Below are 13,523 nucleotides of genomic sequence, written 5' to 3'. Positions count from 1 at the left end.
TTGATACTACTTGGAGAGCATTCTTTTCTATTTTGTTTGTTTTTGTTTTCTACGTGTGTGTGTGTGTGTGTGTGTGTGTGTGTGTGTGTGTGTGCACGTGTGTAATGTGCATAAACATGTATGAGATAAGCTGTTTAGCCAATGCTCCAGGGATCAGCCTAACGCCATACCCCAGCGCTGAGTTACCTACGCGAGCCACCATGCTTGGCTTTTATGTGAGTTTTAGCGATTCAAACTTGGGTACTCATTCTTGAGAAGCAAGCACTTCACCAACCAAGCTGTCTCTTTAGACTCAACGTATGAACACTTTTCTTGTGGAATCTCGTCTAGTCTTCACAAATAGCCCTAGGGAGTCATCCTTGACCCCTGTAAGATTTGTTGTTGTTCTAATGTCTAATGTTTCCTTTCTAATCTACTTTGTTCATGTGTTTTGGGTTTTTTATTTTTTTTTTTGAAACACGGTCTCACTAAGTAGCCTAGTATGGTGATAAATAAGAATGACCTCCACAGATTCATATATTTGAATGTTTAGTCACAGGGAGTGGTACTACTTGAGAAGGATTAGGAAGTATGGCATTTTGGAGTAGGTATGGCCTTGTTCGAAAACATGTGTCACTTAGGGTTGCCTTTCGTGCTTCAGAAGCCTATTCCAGGCTCAGGGTGTCTTTCTCTTCCTGGTGTCTGACAATCTAGATGTAGAATTCTTAGCTAGCTCTCCAGAACCATGTCTGCATGAGTGCTATCATGCTCCCTGCCATGATAATAAATAACTAAGCCTCTGAAACTGTAAGCCAGCCTATATTAACTTCTTTCTCTTATAGAACTTGCCATGGGGCCAGGTGTGGTGGTGCATGCCTTTAATCTCAGCACTAGGGAGGCAGAGGCAAGTGGATCGACCTGAGTTCAAGGTCAGCCTGATTTACAAAGTGAGTCAAGGACAGGCAAGGCTACATAGAGAAACCCTATCTCAAAAACAAACAAACAAAAACCCAAAAAACAATAACAACAAAACCCAAAAGTTGCCATGGTCATAGTATCTCTTCACAGCAATGAAACACTGACCAAGACACTTAGGTGGCCTGAATCTCACTACATAGAGCAGGCTGGCCTTGAACTCACAGAGATCCACCTGAATCTGCCTTCCAAGGCAGTGGGATTAAAGGTCTACACAAGCATACTTGCCTTGATATGTTCATTTTACTTTTCTCTCCAGATTCCCAGTCAGCCAGCTGAGGGGATAAATTTGAATTTTCCCTTGAGTAGCAGAAAGAACTCTGCTTCCAGGTCTGGGGTCCCTCCAGGTATTATGAGCCCCTGGTGAGTGTAAAAGATGACATCTTCATGACAGGGACACGGCCACGCTGATGCCTGTGTGCCCATCTCATCTCTGCACCCTCATAGCTCACACCTTTCATCAAGCTAGGCCCAAGCCAGCCACACAACTTGTGGCTTTTTACTGTTCTGCTTTTTTTAAAAAAAAAAAGTCAAAGCCATATACAAATCCACCAAGTGAAGAAAATGTACTTATTTTCAAAAGGTCAGCCTCACAAGCTATGAAAGAAATGTAAATTAAAACAAGGCCTGTGTCTCACCTCTGCAATTGACAGAGATACAGGGCCTTGCACACAGTATTGGGAAAGCTGTGATCAAGAACACGGCCGTGTGCCACCTATGAGAGAGCGGATAAATAATCAACTACAACAAGCAAGTGTTATAATTGACTTGTTAAACCAGTAGTTCAACCCTGAGGAGAACATGGTGAGGAGACTGGCATTTCACCAAATGTATTTTTGTTTTGGTGCCAAAAAAATATCCATCATGGTATTATACTTAATACTGAACAATAAGAAGCCACCTAAAATTCCAGTGATTGAAGGCTAAGGGTTAAATCAACACAAAGTATTTTGGTACCATGGGAACTAAGCTAGCCAAGCCAGCTCAGATCTCAAGTGGAAAGGATGAAGATGTAATAATGGCATAGATGGACCATGTACATCATTCTGAGCTAGCATAAGACAGAGATGCAAAAAAATAAACAAAACAAAACAAAACAAAAAACCCTAAACAACAAAACAAAACAAAAAACAACAGAGGCACTTTCTAGTTAGACCTGCATGGTGGGAGGGCAAGGTGATTTTAATATCCTTTTCATAACTACTTTACTCTCCTAATTTTCTATGACAACTAAGTTTCATCAGTAGAAACAACAACAACAACAACAACAACAACACACATACCACACCATACACATACATCACTCATATACATGGACACACACACCACACACCATACACCACACACACACACACCGTATACACAACTCACACACATGAACACATATACAGAGAGGGGGGGGGCTGTCTTTGGATACATGTATACCCATGCTCAATTCCAATACCATCTCATTTGCATACTGCCTGTCTGGGCTCAGTCAATGCCAGGTAAGGTGCTCTCAGTTCTGCTGTTTCCATGGCATGCTGGCCCTCAAGGACACACTGGCTTCTTCCTTATAAGCTCTGTTCCTATTGAGAAATTGGTCAACCTGGAAGTCGTCAGTGATGAGACTCAGGTTCCTGCACTGTGGCTCTGGGGTCATCTCATGAGGCCTGTGGCTCCATTTTCAAACTAGTCATTGTGTGAGCACATCATGAAACAAGTGGAAGGAGAGAATCCACTCCACAAAGTTGTTTACTGACCTCTACAAGCATGCCTTAGCATATATATACCTACATCACACACACACACACACACACACACACACACACACACACACACACACACACTTTGATTAAACTACTTGCCACCAAAAGCCTCTATCAACTCTCATAGATTGGGCCCCTGTCACAGTTGAGGAAACTGAGGCTGACCAGGAGAAGTGGAGAGCCAGGCTGTGACCCACAACTCTTTCTGGTCTCATAATTTTCCACCCACAACTGGTAGGAGTCAGCGATTCTTCAGCCATTGGATTTCCCAATGCCTCAGCTCTCATCCTGCTCTCCAGCAAGGAGCTCAGACGTGTCTTGCCAAAGTAGCTGTAGCTATCACTCCTCCACCTCGCTCTAGGAGGCATGGTCCTTCTCCATGCACACCTCTGAGATCCCCTTACCTGTAGCAGAGGCACAGTTGGCCCAGGATCCCCACAGGCACCCTTGGAGAAAAGGGAAACAGGTGTACACAGCTCTAACCTCCAGCCCCTCCTCAGCCATGTTGCTGCCCCACGTGGCCGCACCACAGCCTCTGGCTCACCTGTAAATCAGAACCTCGTCATCGGAGCAGTTGTACTGTAGCTGATACATCTTCACCCGTGGTGCCGACTTGCTGACAGACCACTTGACCAGAGCAGATGTGGTGGTCACATCAGACACAAGCACAGCCCTCTCTGGGGTGCTTTTGGGAGGCTCCCCGCTCCCACTGCCTCCCCCTCCCCGGCTGGTTTTGCTGGAACCCGTGATATCCGAAAGGCGGGACTTAGGAGGTGCCATCCGGCTAGTGCTGTTACTTAGGTGTGGGAGCTGCACAATGGAGACCTCTACTGTGGCCGTGGCCTCTCCCGCAGCATTGGCTGCAATGCAAGTGAAGGCTCCACTGTCCTGAGAGGTGGTAATAAGGATGTCCAGGGTGCCGTTGTCATATACAGCAGTCCTGGAGGAGTTTCCCACCAGACGGTCATCCGGGGCAACCCAGTGAATCAAGGGGCTAGGGTCCCCAATGGCCTTGCACTTGAGAGTGGCTGCCTGGCCCTCCAGAACGAGCAGCTTGTGTGTGTGCTGGGTGATGAGCGGTGGCTCACACACAAACTCCTCCTCACGAATATGCCAAAAATAACGACCCTTGAGGCCTCCAGGGGACCCACAGGTTTCTAGGTCGTCATCCCTCTCCAGCCTCCGCAGCCAGAGAAGCTCACAATTACAGTGGAGTGGATTTCCTCCAAAACTAAAGGAAAGGGGCGGGGCAAAGGGCGTGGCAGTCAGCAAGGAAGCCTGGGAGCGGGCAAAGATGGGATCTGGGGGCAGCTTCTGTAGCCGATTGGACGTGAGGTCCAGACGGGCCAGTTTCTGCAGATCTGCAAAGGTACCCTCGGCGATGTGGTCCAGCAGGTTGTGGTCCAGACTCAGCTGGTGGAGGTTGACCATGCGCCGTACGGAATCCCAGGGCAGTCCATGGAGGTTGTTGTAGGATAGGTCCAGATCTTCTAGTGTCAGCAGGAAGTCCTCAAAGGCATCATCAGCGATGCCACCCAGCTGGTTATTGTTAACGATAAGATGCTGCAGGTTGACCAGGCCCCGGAGTGTGTCCTCCCCGAGGCTGGGCAGCCGGTTGCTGTCAAGGTGCAGGGAACGGAGGCTCTCGAGGTCCAGGAAGGAGAAAGGCTGGATGTGACTGATGGTGTTCCTAGATAAGGTCAGATCCACCAGCCCTGTCATGTTGGCAAAGTCCTGGCGCCCAATGTGGATGATGAAGTTGCCGCCCAGGCGCAGCTCCACCGTCCTCCGGTCAATGTCAGGGGGCACAAAAAGGAGTCCCTTGGAGGGACATAGGGTCCCTAGTGACTCAGACAGGTTCTGGCAGACACAGTACTTGGGGCAGGCATCGACTACAGCAAACGCCATGCCAAAAGCCAACAGCCCACCAAGCAGAGTCTCCATGGTCTGGTCGCTCAGCCTCGGCACCTGGAAGGAGGGACACAACTCAAGGTCAGCAGGTGACTGCCCTTACAAATAGCTTTTTCTCTCTAAGGAATGACTCACTGCCTCTTGGAACAACAGAGACAGGCTGTGTCCTGACAAATACTTACATCTTTTCATTTAACTCTTCTAATGCATTTCTGTTTTATCTTTTCTCCTCAGCTGTTAACATCTCCTAACAACTTGATTCACTGTCTTTGTGCTTTTGGATTATTTCCTATATAATATGTACCATGTGACTTCCATGGTAGTAGATCTCTTATGTGTTTCATGAACTGCTGTGTCCCAAATACACAGCACAGTGTCCGGAAGCCCAGAACATCCTAGTTACTCAGTTGGTATTTGTTGGATGGTGGGTGGATAGATGAGTAGGCAGTTAGATTTTAGTTGGATGGATAAGCAAGTGGACAGATGGAAGGATAATAGGTGGATGGGTGGGTGGCTGAATGGATAGACTTGGTGCTGGTGTGTCTACAGATGGAAGGATGGATGAGTGGATGGAGGGAAAGGTGGATGGGTAGATAGGTAAAAGAGTGGGTGGATGGGTGTCCAGGTGGATGGATGGATAGGTGGATTATGATTGGCAGGTGGGTGGACGGATGAGTGGATAATTGAGTAGATAAATGGAGAGGTGGATGTCAGAGGAGCAGGTGAATAGGTGTGTGTATGGGCAGGTGGCTAGGTAGATGAGAAGATGTAAAGATGAGTGGATAGAATTAATAGGTGGATAGACAGATGAATTCATCAATGTGTGGACGGAGAGACGGATGGATAATACCATATAGCGGTTTGTCCAATAACCTCTATGTTATGCTACAGTTGTCTTGTGAAGTGCAGTGTTAATTCATGTCTTAGTTGGTTCAGAGAAAGCCCAAAATGAAAGCCGACTGGCATTCCTAATGGAAAATGTAGAAGATGTAGTCAGGAAGAGAGTTGAGCCTGAGAGAAGACAGAATGGGTGGGAACTGGCTTTGGATCGTTCTTCAAGGACAAGCCGCTTAGATACCAACTTTTGAGAGATCAGGAAAGGGAAAATGTTTAAGGGAGGTGCTTTTGAGAACTCGCCTGGTGCTAGGTCCTCTCCCTGGACTCTGCCCATCCATAGTATTTCATGGGCTTCAGGAGTACCTGTTCGAGTGAAGATTACCTGTGCTCATGGATAGGAACCTGCCTCACAGCCTACTTGATTTGAAAGTCAACTTCTTGTTGAGGCCTCTGCCGACACCCTATTCCCAGGACACCCAACGCGCGCGCGCGCACGCGCGCGCGCACACACACACACACACACACACACACACACATCCCTTTCTCTGCTTTCTTATCTAGAGTGTTCACAGCCTCACTCATTGTCCAGCACTCAGCAAGCATTTTTCTTTTGAGGACATGTAGAGTAGGAAAAAGACAGGGATTTGCTGGGGTTTTTGTGCCTCCCAATCTTACAGTTTTTTCCCTATTCTGTGCAGTAACAATTATGCACCTTTTTTTGTGTGTGTGCAATGCTAAAACCAAGCCATTGGGTTGAACTATAAAAACTCCTGTGCATGGGTTGTACAGCCTCCTAAAGACCAGCATTCCTCAAATTGGCTTCTCAGAGTACTAATTAGGTTCTGCAAAAGTGGCTTAAGAGGCCAATAAGCTGCGGATGCACTGCCCACTTGCTTGCTCTTGTGAACGCTCTGTACATGTTAACGAATTCAGAAGAGCTGAGATATTCTGCAATAGGAAAGACACTGGATTAAGGATTTATTTGGTGCTATTTTTATTTGTCTTCTTATTTTGTTTTCCTTGTGCATATGCACACACTTGTGTGTTCAAGCACATGTGTACATGCATGTGGAAGCTAGAGGTCAACATGGAATGCCCTCATATGCTTTTCCTTTTATGTTTTAAAACAGTGCTTCTCACTGAACCTGGAGCTCCGCTATGAGGCTTGACTTGCTAGCCAGTGAGCTTCCTTTCAGCTTCATCTGCCCTCACCTCCACAGAGCTGGGATTATAGGCACATGTAGTACCTGGATTTCACATAGGTGCTGAGGGTCTAAGTGGGACCCTCCTTGCTTATGTAGCAAGCATTTTATCAACAGAGCCATCATCCCCAGGCCTGTTCTTGGTTTTGACCAAGTTAATAGTATTTCAAGGAAGCAGAACTCTAGAGGTCTCAACTTGAGTACTACAGACACAGAGAAAGCACCCAGTAGGTGGTCTACACATACACTACTTGATGGTTTGAGTGAGGTGTCCTCTGTAGTCTTTGGCATTTGACCGCTCAGTCCTCAGCCATTAGGCTTTCACTCTACCAAGGAGTCCTAGATTTCTGGAACTATAAACTTAAACAAACTCTTTCTTAGAATGTTGCCTTGCTCATGATGTTTTATCACAGCAACAGAGAAGTGACTGGTGTAGACTATCTACACAAACCCTCTCTCAATCATACGTTTGGTCGTGCAGAATGTAGTTCTATTATGGTGTCTCTTTCTTTATGGGAAACTCCTCCCTGGAGACCCTTCAAGGACCAGCGTCTTTTCCCACATCTCACCTGTTGATGGTGTTGTCCTGAGAGTGGCGCTGTCCAACAGAAACTCAGTATGTCAAAATGTGATTTTAGACTTTCCAGTGATAATATCTTTTTGAAAATTAGATCAAGTTCACTTTAGCGACATATTGCATTTCAGCCACAATATCATTTCAATGTCATCACTGCTGGGATCTGTGAGGTATTGAGTATTCTTTTATTTGTATGAAGACTTTGAAATCTGGTGTGTACTTCACACTTACCAGCACATCCCAAACGATCCTCCTCCATATGTGGCTATGGGTTCCCCTAATAATCCAGCCTGTGAACTACTGCTGTCTGCTGTCTGTTTTGTAAATAAAATTTTATTAACACATGGCCCACTCATTCCTTGGCATCCTTCTTGGGCCATCTTTCTTAACTGTGTGGCAGAGGTGAGTGATGGAGGCAGAGAACACAGGACCGTCAAAAGCTAATGCTATTTGCTGTCTGGCCTGTCTGGAAATTTTCTGGCCTGTGTTCTAGAAGATTTTTTTTAACCTCTTTTCACTTTTTTTTCATTTTGAGTGTCCCTGTTGAATCTGCCACATAGTACTATCCTAAGCCCATCAGGAACAATTGCAGCCCAGCCAGTACCTACTGCCACCAAACTCCTTGCACAGGCAGAGTAGTCAGTCACCCTGCCTCAGGTCCCACCAAGTGTCTGCATCTCTTGCATCACAGGAGGGCCCTACCTGTTGCCTTTCTCTGGGATCAAGAGGAGCTCTGGTCTTCTAGGTCCACACTTGGCAGTACCTAGTCAAGGACTGAGGAAAATTTCAACCTCAGCCTTTGTCAGGAAAACCTGGAGCCAGTTCCAAGACCGTCTCCCTACACCTTGTGCCAGCATCTTCTGCTTGGCCCTCCAGATCTCTCCCAGTCAGTCCGGCCAGTTCTGTGTGTCGAGAGGCCAAGTGACTCTGAAGCTCACTTCAGTGTAGTATGGATAGTGGTCACCTGTGTATCTTTTGGGCCCCTCCATCTTTGACTTTTGTCACCTGTTTTTGCTATACAGCTGAGGTGGTAAAGGAAGTGAGGAAGGTAGGACACACATCCCGATCCTAGAAAAGCCCAGACCCATTTGCATCAAACAGCTCCACCCTACCAAATGATCTTAAGCAAACCAAAATTTAAAAAAAAAAAAAATATATATATATATATATATATATATGTTTGTTGAGGATTAGCAAATGTCTAATGAATTCAAATGGATGAAATAATAGAGCTGGGTAAATATATTTTAAGTAATCAGCATGGAAGATTACTGACAGACAAGTGACTATTGAATCTTAATTAAAATTGTATTCCGAGAATTGTCACTTAGCCCATTACTCTAACAGCTAAACAAAAGGCGGTTTCACTCCCAGTTTTGAAGAGGGGGAGTCAAAGGAAATGGATAAATTAGCCTGATTCAGGCAGATGAAATGGGGGAGGTGCTTCTTCCTTGAAGAAGGAATGTGAACAAAGGCTGGGGGAAGAGACTGGCCCGGGTGATTTCAAGCATGTTTGAATGGTACTGTAGGTGGCAGAGGGGAGCAGAGATTAGGAGACTGGAGCTGGCCTAGGGAGAGAGAAAGCTATGAAAGCAAATGGGCAGGGCTGAAGCAGTGCTGTGGAGCCACATCAACAGCGGTGCACTGAGAGCTCAGGCTGTGGAAAGGACTCAGCCATCAAATGTCACAATCAGCCTGCAGGGGAGGCAGCCACCCACAGAGGAGGCAGGATTGTCCACGCGGAGCATCTGTGAGCTAGCATTGGAGGAAAGGCAGGCAGAGAGCCGGAAGTGAAGGAATAGAACCTACAGTGCCCTAAAGTTAGCCCAGACTTGGGCACTGATCCAGAATAGAAATGGTGCCTCCTTGCTTTGCCCTTTGGAGTTCTGCACGTGGTACTCACAGTTGTGTAAGGTAACAGCTTTCAATATGTAAGCAACGTTGCACGATGAACAATATGCTCCACCATACCTTGTGGCCCTGTGCACAGTTATCCACATTTTAGCAACTGGGAAATGAGGTTCAAAGCAGTTTGGACCCAACCAAACACTTTCTTCCACCATGGAAAAAAAATCACCACTTACTCAGGATTGCCTGGCTCCGGGCCATACTCTAAGCAAAGGAGGCCCCTCCTAAGGCATCCATGCGCCTGGTGTACCCAGACCTGGCAGCTTCTACTACGGATTGCTTAGGAACCGGAGATGGCCCAGCTGTTCCACTACATTTGAGCACTTGTGTTTTCTGCTCCGGGAGAGAAACTTGGAAGGAAGACCGGGGCTCTCAAGCAGAGAGAGCTGCCTCACTGCTGAAAGGCCCAGTTATCAGGCCCCAATGGCAGCGAGCATGCAGAGATATGTACATACACATGCATACACGCACATGGATACATACCAACACGCATATACACATGCAAACACAGAGCTATGCTGGCAATAAATACAGAATTGTGAAGCTGGCCTGTTGGCTTACTATTGGTGCCACTAGATGAGATTTTTCAATGTTATTTTTAGTATTTTTCAGTGTGTGTGTGTGTGTGTGTGTGTGTGTGTGTGTGTGTGTTGTAGGCGGAGATAAGCACATGAGTGCAGACACTCTAGAGTTGGAGTAACAGGTGATTGTGAGCCACAGGACGTGAGAGCTAGGAATGGAACTCTGGGTTCTCTGGAAGAGCACTAAGTGCTCTTAACTGCTGAGCTGTCTTTCCTGCTTCTGTAGATGGGATTTTTATACTGAAAACAATGTGTGTGGCGGGGGCGGGGGACAGTTAAAATGGGGAGCAGAGAACAGTGGACCTGGGTGCAGAAGAGGAAACTTCCTCTGGTTGGTCCTTCGTCCTAAGACCCAGACATGCCTCACCTTAGACCTTCCTTCCACTGCAGCTCTCCCTGCCCCCAGCCTTTCTGCCTGAACCACCCGGAGCTGCTTCCAACAGAAGAGGCAACAGTCAGCAGATGGCTGGCTAGATATATGCGCTGTCTCTCCGCCCTGATTTCCATTTAAAAGATATCTTAGCAACCAGCCTGAACCCTCACCCACCCCCTGAAGCCTGTAAAGCATGTGAGAAGCTTTGTCTCTTACTTCAGGTAAAGAAGGAATAAGCTCCCATCCACAGTGTCCCAGGTAGAGAGGTGGGAGGGGCCGGGATCGGCCATCTGAAGGGGGGGGCGGGGCGCTGCAGCCTGCGCCCCTCCTCCTACAGTTTTGTTTAAGCTTCACTGTACCCAATGCATCACTGCCGCCCCTCACGCCTGTGGAGCCCAGGAGGCTGTGTCTAGTAGTTGGAAGAGGAAACCTGACTTCCTTCCACTTGGGTTGGGAACACAGATGCACAAGTGCATGGCTGAGCCTCCGTTTAAGGGTCAAAAAGTATGAGCCGGGAGCTGGTTGTCTAAACACTCTTTCTGGTCCTGCTTAGCAGACAGGGACCCTTTGGAAACCCTTCCGGCAGTAACTGAAGATCTTCTAAGCAGACACCGTGTCTCTCCCTCCTGCTCTCAGATTATTGAGACGATGGACACTAAGAAACTGGGGAATTGGGACAGATGCTGGGACTTGCTATTAGGACTATAGGTGAGAAAGGTATGGGAGAATGGGGAGATAGAAGGACCCTGCAAGAAAACCATCAAGGCTGGCGGATATGGACCCAGGGGGCCTGCACAAAGTGCTGTACCAACCACGGACAATGCATGCAATAAACCTGGATCCCCTATTCAGATCTAGCCAACGGACAGCTCATTCTCCACAGTTGTGTGGAGAGCAGGGACTGACTCTGATATGAACTCTGGTGCCCCCTATTTGACCACTTCCCCTTGGTGGGGAGGCCTGGTGGCACTCAGAGAGAGGGGAAGCAGGCTATCTAGATGAGACCTGATAGGCTGTGACCATATGGTGGGGGAGGAGGTCGTCTTCTGTCACAGACCTAGGGGAGGGGAATAGGGTGAAAGAGGGAGGGAGGGGGGAATGGGAAGATACAAGCAAGGAGATAACAATTGGGATGTAATCTGAAGAAATTATTTGAATTTTTAAAAATCTAAATTTTACCATTAAAAAAAAAAAGCAATTTCCCCGGAGTCCCAGGGAACCACTAAAGCCTGAGGGAGCATGCCTCAGGTGACACTGGAGCTGATACGGTGAGGACAGCACCTTGACCAGGACTGCTTAGCTTAACATTGCAGTTAAATCGTAACAGGACCCCAGAGATGGATTTTGGGGGTGCAATGGAGGTCATTGGGCCACTTGGTTTCTCTTCTGGATGTGGCCGCATTGACTAGCTCTCCTTTCTCTGCCCTTCCTTCTGACTTGTCTCTTTAATTGTCGTATAGAGGACAGGCAGATGAGCTGAGGATGCCAGGGTCCACACTCAGACACTAAACAACTCCGGCAACACTTCCAGGACAGGAAGGGAACAAGGTTTGTGAGTATGTGTTAGGGAAGGAGAGAACCACCAGTGTGAGCTGGAAGCCCAGCCTTTGACCTTGGATGCTGGGTTCACAGGATCTGCATCCCAGGAAGGATGGAAAGGAAGAAGAGAGAGGAGGAATGGAATGAGAAGAGGAGAAAGAATATATGAATGTCCCCAGGAAAGGCTTACAGTCCCTACAAGGTCTTCTCTTGGTAGTTGCAGAAAAACACCCCCATAGAGGATGGCTACCAGCAGCATTCCCTAAGCTGTCCCCACACAAAGTCACAGGGACAGGAGCCACCTGCCAAACAACAGTTAAGGGAGGGAGAAGCAATGTCTCAAGCCTCTAAGGGACAGCAGGAGGCCCATTTAGGGCCTTTTGAAAGGCTCCGTGTGAGATAAGCAGGCCACACCACATCCTCTTCTCAAGACCAGATTGTGCCTCTGTGTTCAACACAGCCATGATCGCTTTTACTGTGTAAGGATGTTTGCCTGCCTGTCACTCCTGTTCACCTGGGGACCTTGTTCTGGCAAGAACTATTTGGCTCTAAGTCCTGGGTAGCAAGCCCAGTCCATGGTCCTGAAGGGGCACCTGAGCTGAGTGAGTGAGTGAGTGAGTGAGTGAGTGAACTGCACTCTAGCAGGGAGAATCATAGTATGTGGTCCCTCTGACAGCCTAACTTGCAACAAGAGTGAGCTTGTTCCTGTGGGGGCAGGCCAAGAACGCTGGGGGACATATCCTCCCAAGACCAGTCTCTGACAAAAGCCATGGGGACCTTAGCTTTCTCAGGCCTCAGTTATGATGATCCTGAGCCTCATTGACTGCAACCTGTTACTCAACTCAGCCTTCCCCTGACTCCCATCTTTCTCATTTTCCCATTTCTCTTGCCGTATTTCCCAAAAATACCACCTACATGAACCACGTACATTCAAGTCCTTGTTCCAAATCATTGTTCCATTTCTCAGGGCTGCAGGCCCCAGGCAAGCTTTATAATTATAACTGGTGCTGTATTACATAAGCTGCCAACAGGCTAGACCCCAGTGTCAATGTGCTATAGTTGGAATTTCTTTCTTTCTTTCTTCTTCAACGCATGGAAACCATTAACAGCACCAATGACTAATAAAACCCAGGAAGGTATGAAGTGGGGGAATGTTTGCCCCACACAAATGAAAGATAGTAATAGTTGGGATGGAAGGGACTGGGGATATAGTTTGATTGGTAAAGTGTTTGTTTAGTATACACAAAGCCCTGGGTTCAGTTCCCAGTACTGCATAAAATAGGCCCGGGTGTACACAGCTGTAAACTTAACATTAAGGAAGTAAAAGCAGTAAGGTCCCTTTGAAGTCATCTTTGTCTATATAATGAATGGGTTTAAGGTTATCCTGGCTGCATGAGACCTTGTAGACACACGTACACACCCCAGTAGAAACATCTTCCCCAGCCCTGACTGGTTCTAGGAAGCAGTGGAGACACCCAGATCGCTGTGTGAATGAATGTTTTGGGGGTTAATGGAGAGAGGCCCACACATGGTGGGGTGTGAAAGTGATCGAGAACAAGCAATGTGAATGGAGATGGGGTTCGGGTTGGGGAATGTGAGGAGGCTGATGTGTGATGTGTGACAGCCTGCGCGTGTGACTGAACCAACTCCCGAGGGCGTGTGAGGGGGTGTCGCATGAATGGAGGTGAGTGAGCAAGTGAACAGGTGGGTTCTCATGACAGAGTGCTGCGTGGGCGAAGGAAGCTTTACACACACCCCTGTGCACAGCTTGGGTGCGAGTCAGGCTGTGGAGAAGGGGTTAGGAGCAGAGTTCGCTTGCTTGGCCTTGATGGAGACAAATGCCAGGTTGTGTGCTGTCCCCTTCAAATGCTTTAGTCTCTGCATAGTTTACGG

At 47.6% G+C, this 13,523-nt stretch overlaps 1 protein-coding gene across 1 annotated transcript in view; it reads right to left on the bottom strand.

Annotated features, from left to right (window-relative positions):
• Window positions 1–13,523, bottom strand: part of LRFN2 (leucine rich repeat and fibronectin type III domain containing 2) — a 168,331-nt gene that overhangs the window by 24,269 nt on the left and 130,539 nt on the right. The window contains exon 2 of the mRNA XM_084753672.1: window positions 3,247–4,670. Coding sequence (XP_084609798.1) covers window positions 3,247–4,646 — 1,400 coding nt within the window. The 5' untranslated portion in view covers window positions 4,647–4,670. The remainder of the gene's footprint in view (window positions 1–3,246; window positions 4,671–13,523) is intronic.

This window comes from Acomys minous (genome assembly GCF_964271855.1).
Source record: "Acomys minous genome assembly, chromosome: 13".
Taxonomy (NCBI): Eukaryota; Metazoa; Chordata; class Mammalia; order Rodentia; family Muridae; genus Acomys; species Acomys minous.
This window is presented reverse-complemented; position numbering and strand designations above follow the sequence as displayed.